The sequence below is a fragment of the Rhinolophus sinicus genome, chromosome 1, assembly GCF_057876585.1.
Source record: "Rhinolophus sinicus isolate RSI-liver-muscle chromosome 1, RSI-T2T, whole genome shotgun sequence".
Classification (NCBI taxonomy): domain Eukaryota; kingdom Metazoa; phylum Chordata; class Mammalia; order Chiroptera; family Rhinolophidae; genus Rhinolophus; species Rhinolophus sinicus.
In genome coordinates, this window is record NC_142501.1 from 106,741,296 (window position 1) to 106,753,958 (window position 12,663).

The 12,663-nt window shown below is 40.4% G+C and overlaps 1 protein-coding gene across 3 annotated transcripts in view; it reads right to left on the reverse strand.

The window, feature by feature from the left end:
• The window catches only part of IL15RA (interleukin 15 receptor subunit alpha), a 54,911-nt gene that overhangs the window by 9,656 nt on the left and 32,592 nt on the right, over nt 1-12,663 (reverse strand). For 2 of the 3 annotated variants that reach the window (XM_074325026.2, XM_019738264.3), the window contains exons 3-5: nt 12,511-12,603; nt 3,333-3,527; nt 2,753-2,788 (exon numbers count right to left, since the gene is read on the reverse strand). In XM_074325026.2, the coding sequence (XP_074181127.2) occupies nt 2,753-2,788; nt 3,333-3,527; nt 12,511-12,603 (324 nt within the window). The remainder of the gene's footprint in view (nt 1-2,752; nt 2,789-3,332; nt 3,528-12,510; nt 12,604-12,663) is intronic. The other variant, XM_019738267.3, reaches the window with a different exon arrangement.

Genomic DNA, 12,663 nt, shown 5'->3' on the forward strand with positions numbered 1-12,663 from the left:
CTCTTATCAGTAGAAAATTAGTTAAAATGTGGTACACCTATACAATGGAATATTATTCAGCTTTCAAAAATTATGAAATGAATCTATATCAACATGGAAAGATGTATGTGATAAGTGACAACAGCTGGTTGACATAAAGATGAACAAAAAATAATCTCCAGTAAGCCATGTGTGTGTCCAAATGCACAGAAAGTTCTTGAAGAATATATACCTAAGTATTAAGTAATGGTGGGATTGTAGATAATCTTTATTTTCTTTTATTTTTAAAGTTTTTTCCTGATATTTTTGCAGGATATCAAAACAAACTACCTGCGCCTAAGTAAATAAAAATAAGCATAGAAAAGCGGTTCCAAAGGAAGTAACAGAAAACATGGGAAATTAATGAAAGATGTTTTGAATTTTTAAAGTTAACATTAATCATCAGTATAACTAAAAGCAGAATTTGTTTCATTTTATTTAGCAGAGAGGTTGTAGCCGATGGTACACTATTTCCTCACGTTGACTAATCAGCTTGGCATGCATTTACTGTTCATGGAGAGATTTATTGGAAAAGGCAAGTTGATATAGACAGTAGTTGTACTTTCACATTGCTTCTTCCTGTTTCTTTTTAATGAGAATAAAACCTGTGGAGTCTAAACTTAAGAAGAGGCCTCCTGAGCCAAGGATACAAACAAAGCAATTTGAATGCAATGGCTTAACCCCTTGGCCTGTTCTTCAATTATGTCCAGACAAATGTAGTAAAGAAATTGAAACCAGAATCACTAAAACAATGGATTGAATATCTACTGCCAAAGTTCTCCACCCTCTTGTGTTTCTTAGGGGGTGCATGGATTAGAGAAAAAGAGAAAGAGATTTGGTGAGATAGGGGAGGGGAGAGGAGGATTAGAGTCTGGGAGAAGGAGGAGAAAAAGTAGATTTCTGCACAAGAAGCCAGAAAGGCTAGTAGCTGCCTGCCTCAGGTTCAATCCACAGTGCATGTCGGGGCTGAGGCAGAGAAGGTGGCCGGGACAGCCAGTGGCCACTATTCGATGTGGATGATGAGATGTCCTCTGTGCGTACATAGAGAATCCGCCATCCCTTAGCAGTACCTGCAGACTAGGTCAGTCAGGGAGGGGCACGTGTTTCTGATGTCGCCATGACCAGAGTGCTGTGTGCTGATTCCTTTTTCCTGGTCAGTGGTTTATTTTCTGCCTCTCACTGTACTAAGCACATCGTAGGTGTTGGGTTCAATACTTAATTGATTGAATTCAACTGTTAACATCTCCTAAGTTGAAGTACATACTGGGAGTGCCAAAAAATCAGCTCTTATGTATATTATATATATAATATAATATAAGACCGGGTCTTATATTAATTTTTGCTCCAAAAGATGCATTAGAGCTGATGATGGTCTGGCTAGGTCTTATTTTTGGGGAAACACGATAGCTTAGTTAAGGTTTAGAGACCAGATATTGGAATAACTGAATAAAGTTATTGATTAAAAGGGCTGCCAAGTGAGCCAGTAGATATTTAAGACAATAAAATGATGAGTCACAGTTCCTGAATATTTATTTAGATGTTGAAGCCCCCAAATTCACTTAGCTATTTGCTCGTTCATTCAGTATATACTGAGTACCTACCATTTTCTGTTGAACTAAAAACAGCAACCTTTAAAAGTTGTGATGTCTTTTTTAACTATTTAAAAAAAAATGATGATGTTGGTAATATGAATGGGCTGATTGACACATTAAGTTAACATTTACTGAGCAAACGACTATGGTAAAGAAATTTATATTTTCTTACAAAGATGAGCTCAACTGATCGTTTATTCTGTGGTAATAGCAACATACACTGATGTCCAGGGAGCCAGTGAGTGCCTCTGTCACCTGTACCTGACAGGGGCCTAATCTTAGGTCTCAGGTGGCTGGGATCGTATATGACATACTCGGAAGGCACTATCATTAAGAGTTTTTAGAACATTAGCAGGATTTTCATCTTGGTTTCCACCTTCTTAGCAGATGAAACTCAAATAATACATAATGAAATATATCTAGTTTTCATCTCGTTGTTGACAATTACTTGTTCTGTCATACAGTTAGTGGTTATCATGCTGATCTTTATGTTTAAGCAGCCTGAAAGAAAATCTTATGCAACCCATATGAAAGCTTCAAAGTTTTTTTTCTTTTAAATCTCTGCATTTTCTTAGTTCCTTGCACATAGCTATCTTTGTCTATTGTAGGTGTTCAGTTAATGTTTATTATATTACATTTCAGAATTTGAGAGTGAATTTCTGATATTTTAATCCAGTGAAACATAAATTGGAAAAAAATATATGATAGATTATAGCCCATAATAAAGTAGTTTGAAAATCTGTGTAGAAAATATGGCCTCAAAATTTTCCATGTAGGATTTTATCCTACAGATATAGTTGTATATATGCAAAATGATATAAGGTTGTTCAATTAATTGTTGTTTGTAATATAGCCAAAGAATATAAGCAATCAGGTGTCCAAGAGGGGATTGGCTAAATAAATTGTGGCAAATCCATACAATAGAATATTATTCTGAAGCTGATAAAAAGAATGAGGTGGTTTCTATGTATTGACATGGAAGCATCTGCAAGACATACCATTAAGTGAAAACAAACATGGTGCAGAACAGTGAAAATAAAATACCTCAGTGTCTAGAAACATATACCTTCTATGCACTGTTTACATACTGACTGTATGCTGTTCACCTCGAGTAAAGTGCTGGGACAATGGGAAACACTTACCAGCGACAGTTCTGGACTCATCGTATGAATGTGCACCTGCAGAGAAGAGATGGCAGCTCAGTTATGGTTGTTGTCCTATGGTACTAATTTCTCACTAAGCAGAAGAAATTCTGGACAGTTTGGTTCCCATCTTAAAGCCTTGAGAGATTCACAGCTGGCAAAACCCAACTCATTTTAGCAAAGAACAAGCAAGGTAGTTCATTTAGACACTGGGCCATGCTTAAGGGTCAGCTATGCCCTTACAGAAGACGCAGATTACGGGGAGCTCCTCTAACCGTAGACTGTGGCTCCAGGTTATGGAAAGCTTCCTCCGTCCTCGCATATTGAGAGGAGGCAGGTATTATTCAGAGTCTTGGCAAAGCAGGTTAATACGGTGAGCCTTGTCACATCTGGGAGACGGACTCTCTTTTGCAGCTGGACGGAGCCAGGGAGGAGCACAGAGAATAGAGACCAGAGCAAGGAGGTTGCGGCAGAGAGCAGGTGCAGAGGGTCACTGAAGTGTCTTGATTTGGGGTTAGAGGTGTAATGCCATGCAGAGGGACAGCTGCCCTCTCCTGCAGTTTGCAAAGCCAGTGCTGACCTGGCTTCTCGGGCGAGGCAGAGGGAGTGTGTTCCATGGCATTTGCTGTTGTCTGAGATGGGACTTGGGAGGGCTCATTCCTGACTACCCCTGTGGTTCCTGCAGAAGGAGGTTTGGATGGCATCAGACTGGAGCCTGGTACAATAGCTGGCTTTGTGGCCACTGTGGCGTCTGACTTGGAAGTGAAAGCTGGCTCTGTAGGAAGGTGCAACACATAGAGAACATAAATGTTTTGCAGAGTCTCTTTCTCATCGCCAACAGAGCGAACTGACACCTGCTCTAAGGAGCCCGCCCTGGGCCAGCCCTTCCCCAGCACACTGCTCCACGGCTCTTTAGGACAATCCCTTCAGTGTGTCACATAGTCAGTCATTCACAATCTGGAACGGGCATGAGACTTTTGAGAATGCTAGAGGATTTACAGTTTTTTGTCATGGTGCACATAAGCTGAGAGTAGGTCCAGGCTTGTTTTAGAGAAGACTGATCTCAAAAAACAAAAAAAAACCAAGTAGAACTATTTGCCAAAGACATCTGGGATGCTGATTTTAGTTTATTTTTTTACATGTTTGCAGAAAACTTCTAAATAAGGGAAATCTGAGATTTGACCCATCTTAGCTATGTGTGTATTTGGAGACTCCAGGTTTTGCCCCAGGCTCAGCATCTCAGCGCACTATTTGGGCAGCTTTTCCACGTGCTCCCAGACACAGACGCTGTGAAAAGTCCTCGTGCCTTTAATCATTTGCCACTAACTCACACGTACCTCTCACTACCCAGGCTGTCAGCACTCCAGGCACCCTGCAGAGAGTGACCCCCAAGAAGCCCCCAGGACCACATACGTCACTCTGTGCCAAAGATGACTCTCATGTCTGAGATTGCGACTGTGCGGTTTGGTTTGACCAAGTGTGTGGCACACGACGGCAGGGCTGCGGGAGACGCCATGATTATTCTCATCAATTGGGTGAACCAGGCGCGATTCAGATCAGAGGAGTTTTAGAATTACCCCACACTTAAATATAGCCAGTACTTCAATCTCTTCCTTCTGTTTGTAGCCAACTAAGTAGGAGGAAACCTTTTTCTGGCCTCTCCATCCTCCCCTCAGCATTGGTCCTCAGCCTTGGGGAGCTCCTAGAACCCTGATTCCCAGATTGCTTTCCAGGGTTCCAAGGTGACCTCCGTGGACAGCCAAACTTAGGAACCAGCACTCGAAGGAAGGTGTGTCTGGGCAGCTCAGTCAAAGGTAACAGAATGCCTGTGCCTAGAGTGAAAGGAGGAGGCAAGGGCCAGGAAAAGCCATGCACTGGATACCGGGACACCAAAAGATCAAGAGCTAAGTGTAAAGGAAGGGTTTCCTGCAGTACACAGCACATTGCCCCACAATAGTTAGCATCCAAGATTTTGAATTTTCTTAACTTTGGGATAGGGCTGAGGAAGTGGGTTAGTCTTCCATGAAGCCTCAGTGGAAATACAACATCAAACAATTAAGTTCTACAACTTGGAAAAATGGCGGCGTGAGGTGAGCCTCTGTAAAGCTCCCCTGGAATCTACAAAGAATCGAACAACAAAAACTCCACAAAGGACTCCCTGCACAGCAGACAGGCAACACAAAGAGGCCCACTACCGACTGAAATCACCTACAGGTAGGAGATTCGCGCGAGTGGAGGGAGGAGGAAACGGAGAAGTGCGGAGACGGAGCTGCGCGGGCGCAGGACGCAGACCTAGCTCAGTGCGCCGAGCTCGCTGCTTCCCGGAACTACCGCAGCTGCGGGAGAGGGAAGAACTCGGACTGCTGGGGCTCCGCCAGGGCTCCACAGGGCTGAGGGGACAGCATATAACACGGCTGAACCCAACGCTCATGGCAGAGACCTCGGAGAAAAGACTGAGGGAAAAAGGCTGAAAACGGTGGTTTGAGCCCGCACTGCCGAGCAGAGAACGGAGCCTTAGGCACTGAGACTGGCCGCCCCCTCCCTACCCTCCCAGAGCTCGCCCCGCCCCCACCTGCCCGGTGCTGGAAGTGAAACAGTAGCGGTGTCGGATCAAAACAACAGAAAATTTGCTGTTTTGACAACTGTGGACCGCAAACACAAATTCACAGCCCAACTAGTTCCAGCAAAGGGGAGAGAGCTGTGGAAGCAGGACCGGCTGTGGTGGTGGTTGCCGCCATTGCTCTGGGCCACTTTTCACAGCTCACCCCGCCCCTGACCCCACCTATCTGGGCGGATCCCTGCAGAAGTAAACAGAACTGCTGAAATATATGGGCTCTGAATCAGGAGCTGGAAGAGCTTTGGAACATCAAAAGCTCTCCGCATACCCACCGGGGCACTGCGCCCTGTGACCTAGATGAACTATTAACAGAGGAGAAGCCCGTCTCCCAGGGAATCACCCATTGTGTGAGAAGTTGGAATAGTGCAGAGAAAACATAGCACTACCGTGTGGGAGAAGAAAAATAAGTTGCAGTTGGAGAAATAATAAAACATTCTACCAACAAGTACTGGCAAACAAAAGAAAGACCGCTTTCTATCAACCTGTTGCAGAAGTCACTCCTGTAGATGTCTAGGAAGAGAAATAGTAAACCAGTAATCGCCATGAATAACCAAGGCATCAAAATAGCTCAAAAAGAAAGTGAAAAATCTCCAGAGAAGGCACTTAAAGATACAGAAATATGTGACTTAAATGACAGAGAATTCAAGATTGCAGTTCTGAAAAAACTCAACGAGATACAAGAAAACACAGATAGGCAGTTAAAGGAACTCAGAAACTCAATCAAAGAACAGCATGAGCATTTTACGAAAGAGATTGAAATCTTAAAAAAGAACCAAATAGAATTTCTGGAGATTAAGAACTCAATAGAAGAAATTAAGAATGAAATAACCAGCTTAGGTAGTAGAGTTGACCAGATGGAGCAAAGAATCAGTGACATCGAAGATAGAAACCTGGAAATGACACAAATAGAAGAAGAAAGAGACTTGAGACTTAAAAGAAATGAAAGAACTCTACAGGAACTTTCTGACTCCATCAGAAAGAGCAATATAAGAATAATGGGCATACCAGAAGGAGAAGAGAGAGAGAAGGGAACAGAGAATATATTCAAACAAATTGTCAATGAGAACTTCCCAAATTTGTGGACAGAACTGAACCCTCGAATCCAAGAAGCAAATAGAACACCTAGTTACCTCAATCCCAACAGATCTTCTCCAAGGCACATTGTATTGAAGCTGTCTAAAATCAACGACAAAGAAAGAATCCTCAAGGCAGCCAGGGAAAAGAAGACGGTAACTTACAAAGGAAAGCCCATTAGATTATCATCAGATTTTTCAGCAGAAACTCTACAAGCCAGGAGGGAGTGGAGCCAAATATTCAAACTATTGAAAGAGAGAAACCATGAGCCAAGAATAATATATCCAGCAAAGATATCCTTTAGATATGAAGGAGGAATAAAGACCTTTCCAGACATACAGAAGCTGAGGGAATTTTCTAATACATGACCTGCACTACAAGAAATACTAAAGGAGGCTATTCGACCACCATCAACAGGGACAATTTGTGGCAACCACAACTCAAAAAGGGGGAGAGTAAAGGCCTGAACCGGAATATGGGAATGGAGAAAGTAAGCGTGCTGAAGAAAATGGAATACTCTAAATATCAAACTTTCTTTTACATAAACTTAAGAGTAACCACTCAAAATAAATCCAGAACTGAAATATATACTGAAATAAAAGAAGAAACAGAGGGTACATCATAGAATACCACCACACAGAAATAATAGACAACAACAAAAAGGTAAAGAAACAATGGAGACACAGCCTTACCAGAAAACTAAAGATAGAATGACAGGAAATCCTCACATATCAATAATCACCCTAAATGTAAATGGACTGAACTCACCAATGAAGAGGCACAGAGTAGCAGATTGGATCAAAAAACTAAACCCAACCATATGCTGTCTCCAAGAGACACATCTCAGCTACAAGGACAAACATAGACTCAAAGTAAAAGGGTGGAAATGGACACTCCAAGCAAATGGTACCCAGAGAAAATCAGGTGTAGCCATAATGATATCAGATGAAACAGACTTCAAGGTGAAAAAGATAACAAGAGACAAAGATGGACATTTCATAATGGTGAAGGGGACTGTACAACAAGAAGACATAACAGTCATCAATATTTATGCCCCCAATCAGGGAGCACCGAAATACACCAAGCAACTACTAACAGAACTAAAGGGAGAAATTGACCAAAACACAATTATACTAGGGGACTTAAATACATCATTGACAGCTATGGATAGATCATCCAAACAGAAAATAAATAACGAAATAGTAGCCCTAAATGACACATTAGATGAAATGGACATAACTGACATTGATAGAGCACTTCATCCTAAAACATCAGACTATACATTCTTTTCTAGTGTATATGGAACATTCTCAAGGATAGACCATATATTGGGACATAAAATCAGTCTCAACAAATTTAAGAAGACTGAAATCATACCATGCATATTCTCTGATCACAAGGCTTTGAAATTGGATATCAACTGTAAAAAGAAAGCGGGGAAAAACACAAATACATGGAGATTAAATAACATACTTTTAAAGAAGGACTGGGTCAAAGAAGAAATTACAGGAGAGATCAAAAGATACATAGAAACAAATGACAATGAAAATACATCCTACCAAAATTTTGGGGATGCAGCGAAAGCAGTTTTAAGAGGGAAATTTATCTCATTACAGGCGTATCTCAAGAAACAAGAAAACTCCCAAATAAATAACCTCATGTTACACCTTAAAGAACTAGAAAAAGAAGAACAAGTAAAACCCAAGGTCAGCAGAAGAAAGGAAATAACAAAAATTAGAGCAGAACTAAATGAAATAGAGAACAAAAAGACAATAGAAAAAATTAATATGACAAAGAGCTGGTTCTTTGAAAAGATTAACAAAATTGACAAACCCTTGGCTAGACTCACTAAGATAAAAAGAGAGAAGACACTGATTAACAAAATCAGAAACGTAAAAGGGGAAGTTATCACGGACACCACAGAAATACAAAGGATCATCCAAGAATACTATGAAGGACTATATGCCACCAAATTCAACAACCTAGAAGAAATGGACAAGTTCTTAGAAACATATAGCCTTCCAAGGCTGAACCATGAAGAACTGGAAAATCTAAACAGACCAATCACCAGTAACGAAATTGAATCAGTCATCCAAAACCTTCCAAAAAGCAAAAGTCCGGGACCAGATGGCTTCACTAGTGAATTCTACCAAACCTTCAAAGAGGATCTAATACCAATTCTGCACAAACTCTTCCAAAAAATTGAAGAAGAGACAGTACTCCCTAACTCATTTTATGAGGCCAACATTACCCTGATACCAAAACCTGGTATCAGGACAGCACAAAAAAAGAAAACTACAGACCAATATCTCTAATGAATACCGATGCAAAAATCCTAAATAAAATTCTAGCAAATCGAATACAACAATGCATTAAAAAGATTATTCATCACGACCAAGTAGGGTTCATCCCCGGGGCACAAGGATGGTTCAACATACGCAAATCCATCAATGTGATACATCACATAAACAAAATAAAGGACAAAAATCATATGATTATATCAATTGATGCAGAAAAAGCATTTGACAAGATACAACATCCATTTATGATTAAAACACTTAATAAAATGGGTATAGAAGGAAAATACCTTAACATAATAAAGGCCATATATGACAAGCCCTCTGCTAATCTCATAATTAATGGAGAAAAACTGAAGCCCTTTGCTCTACGTTCAGGAACACGACAGGGATGTCCCCTATCACCTCTGCTTTTCAACATAGTGTTGGAAGTCCTTGCCAGAGCAATCAGGCAAGAGAAAGAAATAAAAGGCATCCAAATTGGGAATGAAGAAGTTAAATTATCACTCTTTGCAGATGACATGATGCTATATATAGAAAACCCTAAAGACTCCACCAAAAAGCTATTAGAAACAATCAACGAATACAGTAAAGTTGCCGGCTACAAAATCAACGCACAAAAGTCCATTGCATTCCTATATACTAACAATGAAATCTCAGAAAAAGAAATACAAAAAACAATTCCTTTTGCAATTGCAGCAAAAAGAATAAAATACCTAGGAATAAACTTAACCAAGGATGTGAAAGACCTATATGCTGAAAACTATAAGACATTTTTGAAAGAAATTGAAGAAGATACAAAGAAATGGAAAGACATTCCGTGCTCATGGATTGGAAGAATCAACATAGTTAAAATGGCCATATTACCCAAAGCAATATACAGATTCAATGCAATCTCCATCAAAATCCCAATGGCATATTTTAAAGAAATAGAACAAAAAATCATCAGATTTGTTTGGAACCACAAAAGACCCCGAATAGCCAAAGCAATCTTAAGAAAAAAGAACAATGCTGGAGGTATCACACTTCCTGACTTTGGCTTGTACTGCAGGGCTACAATAATCAAAACAGCATGGTATTGGCAGAAAAACAGACACATAGACCAATGGAATAGAATTGAGAACCCAGAAATAAAACCACATAAATATGGACAGATAATTTTTGACAAAGAAGCTAAAAACATACAATGGAGCAAAGACAGCCTCTTCAACAAATGGTGCTGGGAGAATTGGATAGCCACGTGCAAAAGAATGAAACTGGACTGCTATTTGTCACCATGTACCAAAGTTAATTCAAAATGGATCAAAGACTTAAGCATAAGACCTGACACAATAAACTGCATAGAAGAAAACATAGGTACTAAACTTATGGACCTCGGGTTCAAAGAGCATTTTATGAACTCGACTCCAAAGGCAATGGAAGTAAAAGCTAAAATAAACGAATGGGACTATATGAAACTTAAAAGCTTCTGCACAGCAAAAGAAACCATTGACAAAATAAAGAGGCCACCAACTGAATGGGAGAAGATTTTTGCTAACAGTGCCTCCGATAAGGGGCTAGTATCTAGAATATACAAGGAACTCATGCAACTCAACAACAACAAAACAAACAACCCAATTGAAAAATGGGCAGAGGATTTGAAGAGACATTTCTCCAAAGAGGACATACAAATAGCAAATAGACATATGAGAAAATGCTCAACATCACTAATCATCAGAGAAATGCAAATCAAAACCACAATGAGATATCACCTCACCCCAGTCAGAATGGCTATCATCAACAAGACAAATAATAACAAATGTTGGAGAGGCTGTGGAGAAAAAGGAACCCTCATACACTGTTGGTGGGAATGCAGACTGGTGCAGCCGTTATGGAAGGCAGTGTGGAGGTTTCTCAAAGAATTACGAATAGAATTGCCATATGACCCAGCAATCCCTCTCCTGGGTATCTACCCAAAAAATCTGAAAACATTTAGAGATAAAGACACGTGTGCTCCAATGTTCATTGCAGCCTTGTTTACGGTGGCCAAGACATGGAAACAACCAAAATGTCCTTCGATAGATGAATGGATAAAGAAGTTGTGGTATATATACACAATGGAATACTATTCGGCAGTAAGAAAAGATGATATAGCAACATTTGTGACAACATGGATGGATCTTGAGAGAGTAATGCTGAGCGAAATAAGTCAGACAGAAAAAGCAGAGAACCATGTGATTTCACTGATATGTGGTATATAAACCAAAAACAACAAAAGAACAAGACAAACAAATGAGAAACAGAAACTCATAGACACAGACAATAGTTTAGTGGTTGCCAGAGGGTAAGGGGGGCGGGGGGCGGGGGGTGGGAGATGAGGGTAAGGGGGATCGAATATATGGTGATGGAAGGAGAACTGACTCTGGGTGATGAACACACAATGGGATTTATAGATGATGTAATACAGAATTGTACACCTGAAATCTATGTAATTTTACTAACAATTGTCACCCCAATAAATTTAATAAAAAAAAAAAAAAAGTTCTACAACTTGTGGTAACGATGTTGCTGACCTTTTTTGATATCAGAGGGATTATTCATTATGAATTTGTACCAACTGGACAAACAGTTAACCAAGTTTACTATTTGGAAGTGCTGAAAAAGCTGCATGAAAAAGTGAGACGACCTGAACTTTTCGCCAACATTTCATGACTCTTGCATCATGACAATGCACCAGCTCACACAGCACTGTCTGTGAGGGAGCTTTTAGCCAGTCAACAAATAACTATATCGGAACACCCTCCCTAATCACCTGATCTGACCCCCAATGACTTCTTTCTTTACCCGAAGATAAAGGAAATATTGAAAGGAAGACATTTTGATGACATTCAGGACATCAAGGGTAATACTACGACAGCTCTGATGGCCATTCCAGAGAAAGAGTTTCAAAATGGCTTTGAAGGGTGGACTAGGCACTGGCATCAGTGCATAACTTCCCAAGGGGAGTACTTGGAAGGTGATCGTAGTGATATTCAGCAATGAGTATGTAGCACTTTTCTTAGGATGAGTTCACGAACTTAATTGTCTGACCTCTTAAAGGAACACGGCAGCTTTGTGCAGTGCTTCTGTACTAGAGCCATCGTTGTTAACTCGCTGATGTTTAGGACTGTCAAGAGGCAATCTGCATGGGTCGCTCATGTTTCTGAACGTCATTTCTTTTTTATTAACATTTACAGAGCTCCTTCTAGAATCAGAACTCATGGCATGCATTATTTTTTTGTTGTTGTTGCTGCTTTTTTAAAAAATTTATTTATAATTGGCATACAGTATTATATTAGTTTTAGGTGTACAACATAGCGATTCAACAGTTATGTATTTTACAAAACGATTGCCACAACAAGTCTCTGATCCAGGTGTGCTGTGTTTTCTTCTAGTACCCGTGAAACTGTGGTGGGGGTGGGCCAACATGCCAGGCAGGCAAACTCTCAGATCCTCCCCAGGTCCTGATGCAGATAAGAGTGTACAGTTAAGTTTGATCTGACAATAGTAAGAGTGGATTTTAAACCACTATTAGTTATGCACATATTAAACCTGGATATCAAGGTTTACGTTTTATTTAAAAGAGAAAATTAAGCTAAAGTAAATTTTGATTCTTGACTTAAAAAACAATATTTTGTTCTATTATATAAGTCTGTCACGGAACACCAGCAGTGGTCCATGAATCTGAGGGATTTGTGGGACCTGAGTGTTGGCAGGGAATGGAAGTCCTTTAAAGTTTCTAACATTCCTACCTTTTCCAGGAGGGGAGGGGCTCTCTGGCTCTGGGGTCACCCCTGCCGGTGCTACTGTGGAGGGTGGCGTTTGGTGAGTCAGGGAGGGGTCTCCTAGAGAGAGGACAACCACATGGCATTTATCATCTTGAGGGTGAGACCTGGGGGTGGCTT